At 39.0% G+C, this 17,052-nt stretch overlaps 1 protein-coding gene across 2 annotated transcripts; it reads right to left on the bottom strand.

Moving 5' to 3' along the window:
• Positions 1-2,541: 2,541 nt before the first annotated feature.
• Positions 2,542-7,681, bottom strand: smtnl1 (smoothelin-like 1). 2 transcript variants are annotated; one of them, XM_048176964.1, is made up of 5 exons: positions 7,518-7,681; positions 5,261-5,844; positions 4,908-5,022; positions 3,570-3,721; positions 2,542-3,431 (listed from the first exon to the last, which is right to left on the bottom strand). In XM_048176964.1, the coding sequence occupies exons 1-5, from the start codon at positions 7,557-7,559 to the stop codon at positions 3,098-3,100; spliced, it is 1,227 nt and encodes a 408-aa protein (XP_048032921.1). In that variant the 5' UTR covers positions 7,560-7,681; the 3' UTR covers positions 2,542-3,097. The 2 variants fall into 2 exon arrangements, with proteins under 2 accessions (XP_048032921.1, XP_048032920.1); XM_048176963.1 differs by having other exon boundaries at positions 7,503-7,679.
• Between the last annotated feature and the right edge of the window lie 9,371 nt (positions 7,682-17,052).

Genomic DNA, 17,052 nt, shown 5'->3' with positions numbered 1-17,052 from the left:
TTTGAAACATGGACCAAAATCTCCTCACTATTAGGCTACAATGAAAGTTATCCAACTTGTGAGCCGGATCTCACCAGTACAAAGACTCGTAAATGATGTTCATCTTTAATTGTGCACAGATTTGTGGGATAGTTTTATGAGTAGTAGATACCAGTACGAACACAATGTAAGGAGATGTTTTCAGTCAAACAAACGTGTGCATATAGTCAACCTGAAATAAACTTGTAACTGCTCATGTCAAATCAACAGCTGTCAGGTTTAGTTCTGTAGCGTGTTCCTGCACCCTTTACACCGCGAGACAGAGACCCAGATCACTCATGCAATTATGCATAATTTACTATAATGAGTAGGCCTACATGACACTGTAAAATAAAATGTTACTGACAGTATAAAAGTTTTTCATGGTAAAAGTTCAAAGTGACTCATAATGAATAATAATACAGTAGATTCATTTTTAATTCAGTTTAGACAAACTGCTAAACTTTTGTCCAGCTTAAGAAAACATACAAGCTAGATTAGGCTGTAAGGAGCTAAAAATTAATGATCCACAATTCCAATCAACAGACATATTTCACAGTAAGAGAAAAGCGCCACCTAGGGGAAGGATGTTGAAATCCATTATTAAAATAACAGACAGGAACATTGAACAACACACAAGTACAAGCACAGGAATTGGCTTACAAATTACACCAGTAACCATTAGTACACAAATATGTTTTTTAATTGATTTTGAGTTTAATTAAGTTTACTGTGACATAAAATGTACCCAATTTTATTATGCACACATAGGCATATATTAAATAATACCATTTGTTTTTAAACAGTAAGTCAGACAGCTGTTTTGGAGGAAGTGTCTGTGAGCATCACAGTAACTCAGGTGATTGGTTGGAGTGACTTTCATCCATCAGTAAATGGGCTGTAAAGTTGAATCCAGCCTTTGACAAATGACATCATCAGTTCTTCCATATTGTCTTCCATGGAGCTTCATTGCATTTTTTTTTCTCCCAGATTCCAAAATGAAGGACACCAAAACCCTCCTTTGCTCTCATTCAGGTCAATCTGATTCATCTCAGTCTCATCGCTTGAATCCTCAGGGTTTTATTGGTAGGCCGGATTGAGAGCCTTACAGGATCCCGGATGATTCTGACTCTGAGGCGGTCGGCTGCTGGTTCGGCGGGGGCCAGCGCTTCTCGAATTTGCTGAAGAACAGCGGGTCGGAGAAGGGCCCTCCGTACACAATGCTCTGCATCAGGTAGACCAGCACCACCACCAGGCTGGAGATCAGGAAGAAGGGAACGAAGGGACGGAGATGCGTCCACGCAACCCCCATACCGTAGCTGAGACCTCCGTGGTCACGGTAGTGCGTGGTCTTACGGGATGTCGATGACGGCGGAATGGACGAAGCGAAGTTGTCTGAATCCATGTTATTGGAGGACTCTGGATCGATGGAATCCATTGCGAAATTATATTGATGGTCTCAGTTCCCAATCCTCAGTCAAAACGATCAATGATTAGAGCATCCAACAAAGGTAGATGTTCCGCTTGAGTATCGCATGATCCTTTGAGTCTTGAGGCGATCGATCGATCTGGACAGATAAACACCAAACTAACTGACAGATTCACTTATTTCCTCCCATTTCTTCCTCTTGACTGTCTGTGAGTGTTTGCGCGCACTGATAGAGCTGGCGTCTGCTGGGACCTCAGATCACTTCACCGCTTTCATGCCAGAGAAACACGATACTCTGAGAGAGATACTCGGAGAGAGTGCAAATGATTCCTGTGCGTATATATAGCAGCTAATGACTGGAACATGTGGACGAAACGGCGACACTGAGTCATTAACTTCACCGTGTCAACAGCCTTAAATTCATCAAGGTTGAACAGAACGTGCTCCACTCGTAATCACTTTCCTCTCTTCATTCTTTACCTTCCTCTCGCTCGCTCCACATCCAGGTGTAGCTTCAGCAATGTGATTTACAGCAGACGCTCCTGATGGGTTTCATGTTTTAAAGCCATCAGAGCAGAATCTGCTGACAGAGATCAGCGGTGGAAGTCAGAGATGACATCTGTCTGTTCTGTTATCATGGACGATTGGATCAGCTGAATCCGAATCAGTTCTCACATGCACATATTATTTGCACTTTTCATGTCAAGTTTCAGTTTTTACTGCTAAATAATTTTGCAGCCCATTTGACTTTATATCAAGTGGTCGGCATATCTCATAACTTGTCAGAAGTTGAGAAGCTCTGCCGTGAGCAGCTGTGTTCAGACTATCTCTGAAGTATGTAGATTGTGAAACGCTCAGTATACAGTGAGGCACACTGCTCTACTGTATCCCATAATGCAATGTACTTGACTGGACCTTCTATTTACGGTTCAGAACGAATCAGAAATCTTGTTTGAAAACTCATCGAAAAACTGATAAGCACCTGCATATTTTATGAGATGGCATTGAAACTGATCAATGCAGTGTTATTATTTTGATGAAAATGATCATGGATGTTTTCAGGTCCAGTTATTAATGTTGTTTAGTCTTAAACAAGAACATGGACGGATGTTTTAGAAGCATAGTTTTATTATTGTGATGTGCTTATAAGTTTATTACAAAAATAAAGTGTTGAGAATTTCAAACTTATATAGTTTATCGTCAAAACAAGTTCAGTTTGTTGGAAACCGATTGCATGTAGTTTTTTAAGCCTCTATAACTTAAAATAGAAGATCAAATCCATGCTGAGAATAATAGTATTTAGGAAGAATATTGAGTGAAATTGAAGTATTAAACTTACTTGATATTTATTAGTTAAGTTATTTATTACACTTCGATTTTCTCTTTGTGTACGTAAAACTAAGGCAATTGATTTCCAAACTTTTTTAAACTGAACTTGATAGAATTTCATACTCAGAATTCAGACATAATGAGTGTGAATTTGAAGTTGGAAGTCAAACCAAAAACAATATACATGTTAAAATGCCCCAAATGAAAACCTACATATATGAAACGCCAATACAAACCCAAAACAATTCAACAAAGAATAACATGATCATCCACACTAGACACTATTCATTCACGATAAATCATTCTCCTTTCTTTTGTCATTCATCCATTCAGTTTCTCATCCACAACATTTATAACATTTTCATTCTGATCTGTCTCTTGTTCTGTCTTCATGTCAGGATCTGATCCGTTTTCCTCCGTCTCCTCGTTTTGTTGACTCTCGTCCGTCTCTCCGTCGTTGGCTTCAGAAGCCCCTGGATGTTCTTCTGCGTTCGTGCTCTTCTCTGTGCTCTCTTTCTCCCTCCGCTCCTTCTCTATCTTTGAGAGGTGATGACAGAGAGCCTGTACATAGGTGAAAACACACCGAGGGTCTGGCTTTTTGCCCATCAGTACCATATCAGACACTTCCAGAAGGGGGCAGCAGTCAGCAAGAGATCTGCAGATGAGAGATCCAGAGTTTAGCATTTCAGTCAGATGTTTGACATCCACATATGAAAACACACTTTCTTCTTCACACACCCGTGTGTCTTTGTATAACACCGCTCACATGTACTCCACTGAAGCGTCTACTTACTCTGCCGTACTGAAGGCCAGCGTGAAGTTCTTCTCTCGTTCGCTGGCTTTGAGGGAGGAGAAGTCAAAAGCAGAGGGAAAGAAGCGATGAATGAGTGCACAGAAAGCCAGGCCGTCACTCCAGGAGGAAGAGAAGTTTTCTATGCAGACACCCTTTGAGATACGATAAAGAAGACATTGTATGTGCATTTTCCTTTGAAACTAACTATATTGTGCATTTATATGAATTAGCCACCAATTTGCCCAAATGTAAAATAGTGAATTTCTTTTAGATTGTGTTGAAATGACGTGGTTCCCAATCAACTGTCTGAACATAGAAAGTAATTTGAGCGAGTTTTGACGACCTTACTAAGGTCATAAAGCATCATTTTGAGGGTGACATAATAAACATAAAGGTTCTTTGGAGCACTTGAGACTCGATGAAGAACCATCGTCTTGTCAAGAACTGTATAGAGTTCGTCAGGCTATATTCAGGCATATTAAGTTTCTGACAGGAATGAAAACGAGGCTGTGATGGACAGAAGTTCAGTAAGTTTTTGTGTATTTAACAACATGCCAACTGTCCAACATGTTTCCAAAAACTGAACGTTGTGAGAATTAGATGCGATCCAGAACCTTTATACAGTGCGTGACATTGGACAAACTGTAAGACTCATTTTCATACATGCAAATCTCAATAGATCATCTACCCTGACTATGTCTATAGGGTTCTTGAGTTGCTATCTAGATATGTTTCCATCCACCTATTTTGGGAAATCACTGGATGGAAATGCCAAGATGTGCGTCAAATCTAAATATTAGCATGAAAAATGTATATGCGATCATAAGCTGACATGCGCTTAAACTACAATGGAAACACATTTACTGAGAAAATCCCTCAAATCCCTCATGTGCCTCAGCAGAGGCTGTGATTGGATAACTGGACTAACCAGCGGGCCAATCGCATCGCAGCATCTCAAATGTTGGTTTGAGTCAAAGTCTGTCATCAGCATGATTTGGTTTAATTCCTCCAGAAGCGTCTCACACGATTGTGTTCCCAAACACCAGCATCCGAACGCAAGATCACATGACAGCGTTTATTGTGTTTCGTCTGACGCTCTGAGACAAACTCATTCATGATGGAGGAAAAAAGAGACATTTCATTTTTATAACTAATATTTTGTGCCAATTTCCCAGTAAAAGATTATTTTGTTCTCTTGGACACACGGGATGGAAACTCAGCTATGGTTGTTTGGTTTCTTTATTTGTCAGTCTGTAAAAACCCCGATGGCTCTGATTGGCTGTTTTTAAGAGTGAATGTTTACAAAGTCAAACTCAGGAAGTCTGAGCTTCAGCTTACCTCATATTTCTGTGTTTTATTCCTGCACCAGCTGAGAATTTTCTGTTGGATTGACGCTCCACCTGCCGTGCCTATAGATGTCCGCTGAACTTTAAAGTTTCGGACACCTGGAGTCCTACAACAAGCCAACATATTCTCTTCAGACAATGACACTATTTTCTTTCTAGAGCTGCTTTAGATCATTAATCATTATTGTCCTGTTCATCACTGTAAAGGTGACTGACCTGTTCAACAAACACGAGTGTACATATATGAATATAATAACTGTGTGGGTGATCAGATCTAAGCATGTGGTGTTTGTGACGGTGATCTGTATGAGGTTTATCAGAAAGATTAAGAAGAAGAAGACTCACTGGTCCTTCTGAAACTTGGCCATGGCGTCTCTTCGGGTCGAGGGTCGAGCAGATCGAGACCCGACGGATGATCTCACGGGAGCTCTGACAGCAGAGGACGGACCTGCTCCACTTTTTCTTCCTAGACTTTCTGGTTTGTTCTTGACATCATCTTTAGTCTCTTTTTTCTCTTTTGTATCACGTTCATCTTCCTTCGTTTTAGTTTTGTCTTCAGCTTCTTTTGTCCTCTTCTCCTCTTCATTGTGCTTTTCCTCAAGTTGTCCTTCTTTTTCACAGGAATCATTCTTGCTCTCCTTTCTTTCTTCTTCTACCTCCCTCTCTTTATTTTTATTCACCTCTGTCTCTTTTTCTTGTTCTCCATCTTTATGTTCTGTGATGTCCTTCTCTTTCTCCACTGTGCTGACGGTCTCTGTGGCTCCGCCCTCGTGCTCACATGCCTCACTGTCATTGGCTCCAGCTTCTGTATTCTCCGGGTTCTCTTTGATGTCCTCATTAGCTCCGCCCTCTGTTGTGTCAGCTCCGCCTCCTGGCTCTGAGTCAGCTCTGACACACTCTGGCTCCTGCGGCTCCGTGTGTTTGGCATCCTGTGAAGGGCCGTTCCGAACACAGAATGAGACCAAAGCACAAAATGACCTCTCACAGTCTGTACACCGGCCAGTCTGATCATGTGAAAATTCACTGCATTCGTGTTTTATATCTGGGTTCCCCAAACAACAAGTAATGCAACTTTTATCAAGGTGAATGTAAGAATTTGAGTGAGTTTGGAAGTACAAAAGTGTACAACCCTAACTTAAACTTAACTATAAAGTCCTTAATCATAAGTGTAATAGGAAGAACCTATGAAAGTGCACCCACTTATAATTCTAAATGTGTGTGTGTGTGTGTGTGTGTGTGTGTGTGTGTGTGTGTGTGTGTGTGTGTGTGTGTTTGGCTGTCCCAGGTGTCACATGAGGTCATGACTCACCAGTCGTATAAAGAGCTGTAGATTCCTCTGAATGAGCAGGTGTGTGTGGAGGAGTAAATGTGCTCAGATCGAATTACCACATGATAATAATTACATAATATTGCCATTAATATACATCTGTGGAAACACTGAACATACACCCTCAGACTGCCTGTGTGTGTGTGTGTGTGTGTGTGAGCATGTTCAGTGTGTGTGTGTGTGTGTGAGCATGTTCAGTGTGTGTGTGAGAGAGAGAGAGAGAGAGAGAATGATAGAAAGAGAATAAGTGACAGCAAATACAATCAAAATATACTGTATTTACATGATATAATATTATATTATGAGCACAGATGTGAATGGTGAACACCGTACTGTTAGTTTTTTGTAACTTCGGTGAGAAGCTCATGGTCTGTGCGGACAGACTTTATTTATTTTATGTTTAGGGTCCCAAAGAAAAATCTATTCTAGTCCATCCAAAATACCTCTTATCAAATTTGTTTAATATGTTCTACTAAATTATTAAAAATTCATTTGACAGACATTATTAAAGTTGTAAGGATGTATATTCCAGAAATCTGACGTCTCTGACACACCAGTTATCTTGTTCTGTTTGAGTTCAGTTCAGTGCAACACATTTTAAACAAATATAGTAAAAGAGATAAAAATTATCTACATAAACACCTGGAATGGATCAATTCCCAGCTAACAAAAATATATTCTTAGAACGTTTTGTTAACGTTCCCATTAAGTTATGAAAATGTTATTTCTGAATGTTCAAAAGATCCAGTTTGTTAAATGTTTTAAAAACATTATTTATGTGAACGTTAAGAGAACATTCCATTTTGTCATTCTTCAAACATTATGGGAACGTTACGTTTGAACATTCTCTGAACATTCTGTAGAAACATTTATAAACCGTCATAAACATAAAAACAAACGATGTATAGATAATGTTTGTGTGCTTACATTTTGAGAACATTAATAAAGACCAGATAACGTTGAACAAATGTTCTATTTACGTTACTGGAAGAACATTTGTTCATAACCTTGAGAGAACGTTCTGGGTGCCAGTCACATCTTTGTCTGAGAAAATTCATTGCATTTCTCCATGTTTCTATCTGGGGTCTCTGACAGCCCAAACTTTATCATGCTGCATTATTTGTGATGTTATTTCGTGTCGAATCACCCTGATGCAGGATTCGGTGTTTCTGAAGTGTCTCTCAGACCGGACTCGAGGGTTAATGTGAGCGGTGAGAGAGAAACAGAGAGAGAATCATGTTAATTCACTGCAGTCATTACCTGCTCATTCATCACCTGTGTCTCAGCGGTCACTGCCATATTCTCTGAATCCTCCATCTGTCCAGAGCCGTCCGGTCAAACCCAACAAACCTCCAGTAATCGATGAACTGACACACAATACTGTCCTCTCCCTCCTTCACCTCCTGTCTTTCTTCTGATTTTCTTGGTCTCCCTCCCTTCTTTCTTTTCTCTCTATCCCCCTCCCCCTCTCTCTGTCTCTATCTGACCTTTTACACAACTCACGCTCCAGAAATAGTGTAACACTGACTGAGACACAACCACTGAGCAGCTGTTGACACACACACACACACACACACACACACACACACACACACACACACACACACACACACACACACACACAGGATATACAGTTTTTCTTGCTTGCTTAAAGGGTTAGTTCACCCAAAAATGAAAATTCTGTCATCAATCACTCTCCCTCATGTCGTTACAAGACCTTCGTTCATCTTCAGAACACAAATTATGATACTTTTGATGAAATCCGAGAGGTTTATGACTTGTCCATAGACAGCAATATAATCAACACTTTCAAGGTCCAGAAAGGAACTAAAGACATCGTTAAAACAGTCATGTGACTGCAGTGGTTCAACCTTAATGTTATGAAGAGACGAGAATACTTTTACTGCAAAAACAAAACAAAAATAACCACTTTATTCAACATTATCATTATCCTTCCTGACATCCTCACATGGTTTCGTTGAAGGACTCTCTCAATAGTTGTCAAACTCACACAGTCTGATCGCAGTGTTTTCCACGACCATATATTCAACAGCAGCCTCCGGTTCAACGCTGAAGATCTGTGGATCCTGTGGAGTAAAAGCATGTCAGAATCGACATTATGACAGACTGATGAAACATCTGCATTACTGTAGATAGAGTCTGTTCTGCCAACAGTAAAGCTGAAATACACACATTATGACGTACATGTTCTCGTTCAGAAGAAGCCAGCGCTCCGACTCTCTCTCCAGCCTCTCTAAAGGACAAGCCGATGGCATGGTCAGTAATTGTCCGTTTGAAACTCAAGCTGTATTTTGTCCTCCACACAAACTCGTCTCCCTCGAGTCGCTCTGCTCTTACTCTCCTTCCATGAAAAACTGTCAGGACGTTTGCTTCTGCTTTGACACACATCCAAGATCCTGAACGGCCTCAAACACTGATGACAGTCTTTGAGGTTATTAATGTCCTTTAAGAGAATGGATGTGAACTGGCTTGACCTTTTTGGACCTTATAGGACACACTCATACTTTTGTGCACACTTACACTCTTTGAACAATAAAATGTACACATATGTGAAACTGAGTGCTTTGGACTCGTTCACTTTGTACACTTGTTCATCAAAGCAGGCTGCGGTCATTATCGCAGTGACCCACGGCTCTCTTCCCTCAACACAAAGCAGATGGTTTTAAAAATAACCCGCTATCTTTGCTCTCATTCACTCACTGCCGTGATGATCTGCTCTCACTCCTCTGGACACTTCATGAGCAGAAATATACAGTATATAAACATGTTTATAAACATGTCAACCTATAATTTGATTTAGGTTTAGTGTTAATATCTACAAGGACATTGTGCTGGAAAAAATATGAGAAGGAAGGAAAAGATTATATGTCAATGATTTTGTGTTCACTTGTGAGCGAATGTGAAAAGATTAACGTATAATTTTTTCCTCCCTTCTCAGATTTCTCCAGCATGTCTGTAATACATCGGTGGAGATACAGTGTGATGCTATTACAGTTTTCTTAATGATTGCTTAAGCACAATTTTAAAAACAAGGCTCATTTTGTCAAAACACTACACACACACACACACACACACACACACACACACAAACCACTGCAGTGCTCAATCTCAAACACTTAACATTTCTACTTTTCTAATGATGTAGTCTGTGATTTTTTTAGAGATATTGTTAAAGTACATGAATATATTGACTGAACACAACACACAAGACCAGTTCTGCACATTCATGGAAATATATCAATATTCAGGCAGTGCCATCATGTCAGATGTGTGTGTCTAATGTCATGAAGTGTGTGTTTGGTGTTTTGCAGATCTGAGGTTTTGCTTCTTGAGTGTCAGGATTCACTAACTGTGTTATTTTTGGTAACACTAACTGTGTTATTTTTTAGTGTGTAAACAATCATAAAAAACTGTAATAATAAAATACCAATATATTAAATGTCTCTCTAATTTGTAGCAGTAGTTTTAAACTTTAATTTCAAAACACTTTAATTAGGTTTCATGTTTTTTCTACTGTAAAAGAAGCAACTAATGAAGATAATGAAAATAATGACAACAATAATGTAATGGTTTTGGTTCAAAAACTATTATTCCTTCAGTAACATTAAAAGATCGTTTGTTCAAAGTTATCTGGTTTTTAATAATGTTCTCAAAATGTTAGAATAACAGAAACATTATTTATACAGAGAACATTCAAAAGTACATTTCCCATAATGTTTGAAGAATGATAAAATGGAAAATTACCTTAACGTTCACACAACCAAGAAAAAAAAACATTTTTAAAAACATTTCAAAATTTGAACGTTCAGAAATATTTTTTTATATATAATTTAATGGAAACATTAGCTAAACTTTCTTAGAACATATTTTTGTCATCTGAGCAATAGCATAGCTTATTTTTATTATTATTATTTTAATGTTTTAGTGTTATCAAGGCGTGAGGTAAATAAAGTACGGTATTACCATCAGATACTGTGTTTGTTTTTGTGCAACTCTGTTTATTGTGTGTCAGTAAAACATTCATCAATGTCAGATCACAGTCAATAGATGACACAATGAAGAAATGAAATGAATAAAAGAGAGAAATAAGAGTTTATTATGAGAACTGATGCACTTTCACTAAAGGACAAGAGAGGGCGCCAAATACACATTACTCTGCAATCACGACACAACAATTTACACATGATAATAACAATAATAATAATAATAATAATAATAATTAGAAGAAGAATTTTAAGAATTGTTCATTTTCATAATCTAATCTCGAGACCGGAAGTTGTTGTAACTACTCAACATATAAACAATCGGTTTGTAAACATAAACTATCCAAAAAGCACCGACATTTATTTGGATTATAACTGCGATTCAATCACATATATTTGTTCAAAATGAAACTATAATTCAGTTTAGTGTATTATTCAGAGCTTGAGCAGAATGACGCGCCAGGCTCAATCATTTTACCATCAGTGATGGTGTTGAAAGGCGCTAGTGTTATCTTCTGTGTCATGAGATTAAACGAGACTAAACCGGGTTATCTGAGACCAGAGTCAGCTGTTTTATTCTCATCATGTTTTCTTAGAGAAATGAATCTGTTGATGTGGTGAAGCCTCGTCTGTGTGTTTTCTTCAGCAGCATCTCTGTCAGGATTCACTCATGACCGGTGAGTGCTTCATTCATTCTTTCACAGCACAAACACACACAGAATACACCGATTATGATCGAACTGAACCTCCAGAAACAGTCAAAGTGTCTGTAAACAGAGGACTTGTGTTGGGCTGACAGAAACTGTACCGATAGCAGTTAGCAGTGGATATTGATTTGCATTGCATTGCATTTCATTTCTGTGTTAATATCCTGTTGACTGCTGTTACACCAGCTGGTAATATAACCAACAGCGAACAAAACATCAATGAAAGGTGTTATCATTTATGTAGTCATATGTATAAATATATGTAGGCTAGCTAGCATGTATTATTCTGTTTCTACTCTCATGATATCCATGTGCTGGGGCAAAATCACCATAAAGTGCCTTTGAGACTTCACAGTTTCCAGAATAAAAAGCTGAACATTTCCATTTATCTTCATATTTGTTGTATTAAGGAGACCTTGGGCTGTTAGAAATGCAATATGTCCTGTCATGGTCAAAAAACACATTTTCATTGCATATTGATTGTAAAATGTACATTTTTCAGAAGTATATTTAGCACCTTTTTCTTTAATACATTTGAGTTAATAGGAAAAGACTTTTAATAATAATGAAATTACTGCAAAATATTTGTTTCCCTGTAAAACATGCGATAGCTGCACTTTCTTTTCTAAATAACATCTAACAAATATATCTGGTCAAACTTTCAATCAATACTAACTGGCTTTTATAAATAAATCTTACAGAAGGTTTTGCTAATTTGTTAAAATAATTTATTTATTTTCATAAAAGATGACAAGATGGACAACAAGATGACAGGGTGGACAGAGGCTTTAATGGGTGAAGAGAACAGGAACATCAGAGAAAAAACAGGAACAAGAAGAAACCCTTAACCAAAATAAAGAATGATTTCAGGGATATATTTTCTACATCATTCCTCTTCCACAAACATTCAGACATGGATCAGTCTGTAGAGAGCGCCTGTTCGGAGTTTCTGCCAATCATGATGTCCTCCAGAACCTGACCAAAACAACTTGTTTGTGCCTTTCACACTGTGCCCTTCCACATATATGTTGATGACTATATAATTTGATATAAATATAAGACAAAAATCCATACAGGACATTTTTTGCCCTCATATCTTGAATTTTAGGTGCATTTTAACTGCATAGTCTCCCTGACAGCAATATAGTGTCGGCCCAGATCCGGTCCGTGTGTAATCCACATCTACTTCACACAGTGACTCATTGTTTGCATCATGTTGGTGCATCATGGGGCGGTGTGTTAAATGTGTTAATCATTTCAACCTGTTATTTTTTTCCATAATTAATTGCACTGAATGAATGCATTAAATCGACAGCCCTAGTGAAAACATTATCAGAATGTGGCAAAAACTGCACATGGAAGGCTAGGTGACAGGGTGGACACTTTAGCACTTTAGCATTTAATGAACACATGGTGTACCTTCAGTTAAAAGTGATTCATTGTTGAAGCTGAATGTGTACTGTTTAAAATATATATTTTGAATTTCTGAAGTTTTTATATTAATATTTCACTATGATAGTGTGGATATTTTAAGCTTTACAACATCCAACTACAAACACAATATGATGAAGATGAGGAAATAAAAGTGTAGATTCTTGGTGTTCTTGCAGAAGATGTTTTAACCTCCATTGAAGAAAGACCAAACGGGGAATTCACTGAGTACGTCAGCGGGTTTCTCAACGGCATCCTAACGGGTTACATCACGCTTATGAAGTTCATCAGAGAGCAACTGTGTGCAGTGTGAGACGGCTTACAGGCCGGGCCGGCTGCGTTAAACTGTGTTAATTTCAACCTGTTAGTTTTCCTTAAAGGGGCAGTTACCCCATAATGACAGGGTGGACATTGTTAGGGACATGTACAAAATATTTAATATTATTGTCAAAATAGAATATTAAATTAACAAATTGTGGGGACAATAAGAATATTTTAAAATGATTATTTTTTTTTTTTTTTTTTTTTTAATTTTGTGTAATTTAACCACTTTTTACACTGACTGAAGTTAGCTGACATGCCAAAATCACACACATCCATTCAAAGAAAATGGTATAAAATGATGAAAACTCATTTCAAGAAACTTATCATTGTGCTTATATGTGTGTAAATGTTTGGTCATTTCCCATTATTAAACCTCAGAATTTCATTATTTTGCATTATGTTCATGACTGAGTGATTCACCAATGGCACTTTATAGTGATTTTGACCGTGATCGTAAGTTAAAATCAAAGCTTTATTGGTCATGACTGCCAACATTTACAATATAATGAACTGAAACGGTACATGAAATAAATAAGCAAAGAAATATATGAAGTCATAACAATAAAAAAGGATACAATGTGGAGTGGATTTCAGCATTAGACGTGTTACAGGATCCGTCTCTGTGTCACAGTTGACAGATTTTCCTTCACAAGAAAAACAGAAGTGTATATTTAGGATTGCAGATGATGACACATGGTGTAATGAAACACACTTCTGTGGTGTAATTTTCATGAGATTCAAAAGTCAGCAGAAAATCTACAAAGAAGAGAAAAGAAAACAGACAAACTGTGATCCAGCTTTAGTAGCTGAAATGAAAGGCTGCAGTATCTGAGCACAGAAAAGTGTGTAAATCGAACAGGTCTGGACAGAAGAGTCAGTAAACAGCTCTGCGCCGCGGTCACATCCGTCGTCTGAGATGTTTCTGCTCTTTAAGCTGGATTTAGGGAAAGTGTGTTTCACTCTGAGGGTCGCCCTTTTTGAGGAAGTAATAGTCAGATATCTTATGATGTTTCTAAAAGATGACAAATAAAACTGCTGACACGTCTGTGACCACATGATCGTTGTACATCGCAACATACATATTTAATGTTATCCATAGAAATTATGTTTTATTAACAAAATCCGTGAGGAGCATATTCAAATGATCTACCCAATCAGCGTAAGAGGAGGCCTATAAATACATAGACTCAGCTATGTTCCTCAACAGTTTTCTGCATCCCTCCACCGCCCGTCTCCTCACCCTCGCCCGGATACTGTCCTGATCAGAGATACGAGGGAGTTCTCTGGGTCCAGGCCACATTCCCTCCCCTGGACAGCTCTCCAAATATACATTCTTTTACTCTATCTAATCATGCATAAGTGTGAACTTGTGAAAATACATTTATTTACATCGGCACAAACATCCATGCTTTAAATCTGTGAAATAAAATGCCTAAAATGAGATTTGAAACTGAGAATTAGTTTTTTCCCCTTTTCTCTCCTTCCTTTTGTAGTCTCCTTTCTGCCAAGAATAGACAATGGCAGTCTTTTTTTTTCTGTTCCTGATATATGTCAGGATTATGTGTTTGTTTCTGTCATTCTAAGATGAGCTAGTGTCCCAGTCTGTGTCAGTTTCATCTGTTCACCTGGTGTTCGTTAATTATCTCATTAGTTCCCTTGTTTACTCTGATATACAGGTGCTGGTCATATAATTAGAATATCATCAAAAAGTTGATTTATTTCACTAATTCCATTCAAAAAGTGAACTTGTATATTATATTCATTCATTACACACAGACTGATATATTTCAAATGTTTATTTCTTTTCATTTTGATGATTATAACTGACAACTAAGGAAGAGCCCAAATTCAGTCTCTCAGAAAATTAGAATATTACTTAAGACCAATACAAAGAAAGGATTTTTAGAAATCTTAGCCAACTGAAAAGTATAAACATGAAAAGTATGAGCATGTACAGCACTCAATACTTAGTTGGGGCTCCTTTTGCCTGAATTACTGCAGCAATGCGGCGTGGCATGGAGTCGATCAGTCTGTGGCACTGCTCAGGTGTTATGAGAGCCCAGGTTGCTCTGATAGTGGCCTTCAGCTCTTCTGCATTGTTGGGTCTGGCATATCGCATCTTCCTCTTCACAATACCCAATAGATTTTCTATGGGGTTAAGTTCAGGTGAGTTTGCTGGCCAATTAAGAACAGGGATACCATGGTCCTTAAACCAGGTACTGGTAGCTTTGGCACTGTGTGCAGGTGCCAAGTCCTGTTGGAAAATGAAATCTGCATCTCCATAAAGTTGGTCAGCAGCAGGAAGCATGAAGTGCTCTAAAACCTCCTGGTATACGGCTGCGTTGACCTTGGACCTCAGAAAACACAGTGGACCAACACCAGCAGATGACATGGCACCCCAAACCATCACTGACTGTGGAAACTTTACACTGGACCTCAAGCAACGTGGATTATGTGCCTCTCCTCTCTTCCTCCAGACTCTGGGATCCTGATTTCCAAAGGAAATGCAAAATTTACTTTCATCAGAGAACATAACTTTGGACCACTCAGCAGCAGTCCAGTCCTTTTTGTCTTTAGACGCTTCTGATGCTGTCTGTTGTTCAAGAGTGGCTTGACACAAGGAATGCGACAGCTGAAACACATGTCTTGCATACGTCTGTGCGTGGTGGTTCTTGAATCACTGACTCCAGCTGCAGTCCACTCTTTGTGAATCTCCCCCACATTTTTGAATGGGTTTTGTTTCACAATCCTCTCCAGGGTGCAGTTATCCCTATTGCTTGTACATGTTTTTCTACCACATCTTTTCCTTCCCTTTGCCTCCCTATTAATGTGCTTGGACACAGAGCTCTGTGAACAGCCAGCCTCTTTTGCAATGACCTTTTGTGTCTTGCCCTCCTTGTGCAAGGTGTCAATGGTCGTCTTTTGGACAACTGTCAAGTCAGCAGTCTTCACCATGATTGTGTAGCCTACAGCACTAGACTGAGAGACCTTAAATGGTCTCTCAGCCTTTAAATAGGCCTTTGCAGGTGTTTTGAGTTAATTAGCTGATTAGAGTGTGGCACCAGGTGTCTTCAATATTGAACCTTTTCACAATATTCTAATTTTCTGAGATACTGAATTTGGGATTTTCCTTAGTTGTCAGTTATAATCATCAAAATTAAAAGAAATAAACATTTGAAATATATCAGTCTGTGTGTAATGAATAAATATAATATACAAGTTTCACTTTTTGAATGGAATTAGTGAAATAAATCAACTTTTTGATGATATTCTAATTATATGACCAGCACCTGTATATGGAAACCACTGACAGGTGAAGTGAATAACACTGATCATATCTTCATCACGGCACCTGTTAGTGGGTGGATATATTAGGCAGCAAGTGAACATTTTGTCCTCAAAGTTGATGTGTTAGAAGCAGGAAAAATGGGCAAGCGTAAGGATTTGAGCGAGTTTGACAAGGGCCAAATTGTGATGGCTAGACGACTAGGTCAGAGCATCTCCTAAACTGCAGCTCTTGTGGGGTGTTCCCGGTCTGCAGTGGTCAGTATCTATCAAAAGTGCTCCAAGGAAGGAACAGTGGTGAACCGGAGACAGGGTCATGGACGGCCGAGGCTCATTGAAGGCTGGCCCATGTGGTCCAATCCAACAGAAGAGCTCCTGCAGCTCAAATTGCTCAAGAAGTTAATGCTGGTTCTGATAGAAAGGTGTCAGAATACACAGAGCATCAGTTTGTTGCGTATGGAGCTGCATAGCTGCAGACCAGTCAGGGTGCCCATGCTGACCCCTGTCCACCGCCGAAAGAGCCAACAGTGGACACGTGAGCATCAGAACTGGACCACGGAGCAATGGAAGAAGGTGGCCTAGTCTGATGAATCACGTTTTCTTTTACATCACGTGGATGGCCAGGTGCGTGTGCGTTTTTTACCTGGGGAACACATGGCACCAGGATGCATTATGGGAAGAAGGCGAGCCGGTGGAGGCAGTGTGATGCTTTGGGCAATGTTCTGCTGGGAAACCTTGGGTCCTGCCATCCATGTGGATATTACTTTGACATGTACCACCTACCTAAGCATTGTTCAGACCATGTACAGCCTTTCATGGAAACGGTATTCCCTGGTGGCTGTGGCTCTTTCAGCAGGATAATGCTCCTGCCACAAAGCAAAAATGGTTCAGGAATGGTTTGAGGAGCACAACAACGAGTTTGAGGTGTTGACTTGGCCTCCAAATTCCCCAGATATCAATCCAATGGAGCATCTGTGGGATGTGCTGAACAAACAAGTCCGATCCATGGAGGCTCCACCTCACAACTTACAGGATCTGCTGCTAACATCTTGGTCCAGA

The sequence above is a fragment of the Megalobrama amblycephala genome, linkage group LG23 (assembly GCF_018812025.1).
Source record: "Megalobrama amblycephala isolate DHTTF-2021 linkage group LG23, ASM1881202v1, whole genome shotgun sequence".
NCBI lineage: Eukaryota > Metazoa > Chordata > Actinopteri > Cypriniformes > Xenocyprididae > Megalobrama > Megalobrama amblycephala.
This window is presented reverse-complemented; position numbering and strand designations above follow the sequence as displayed.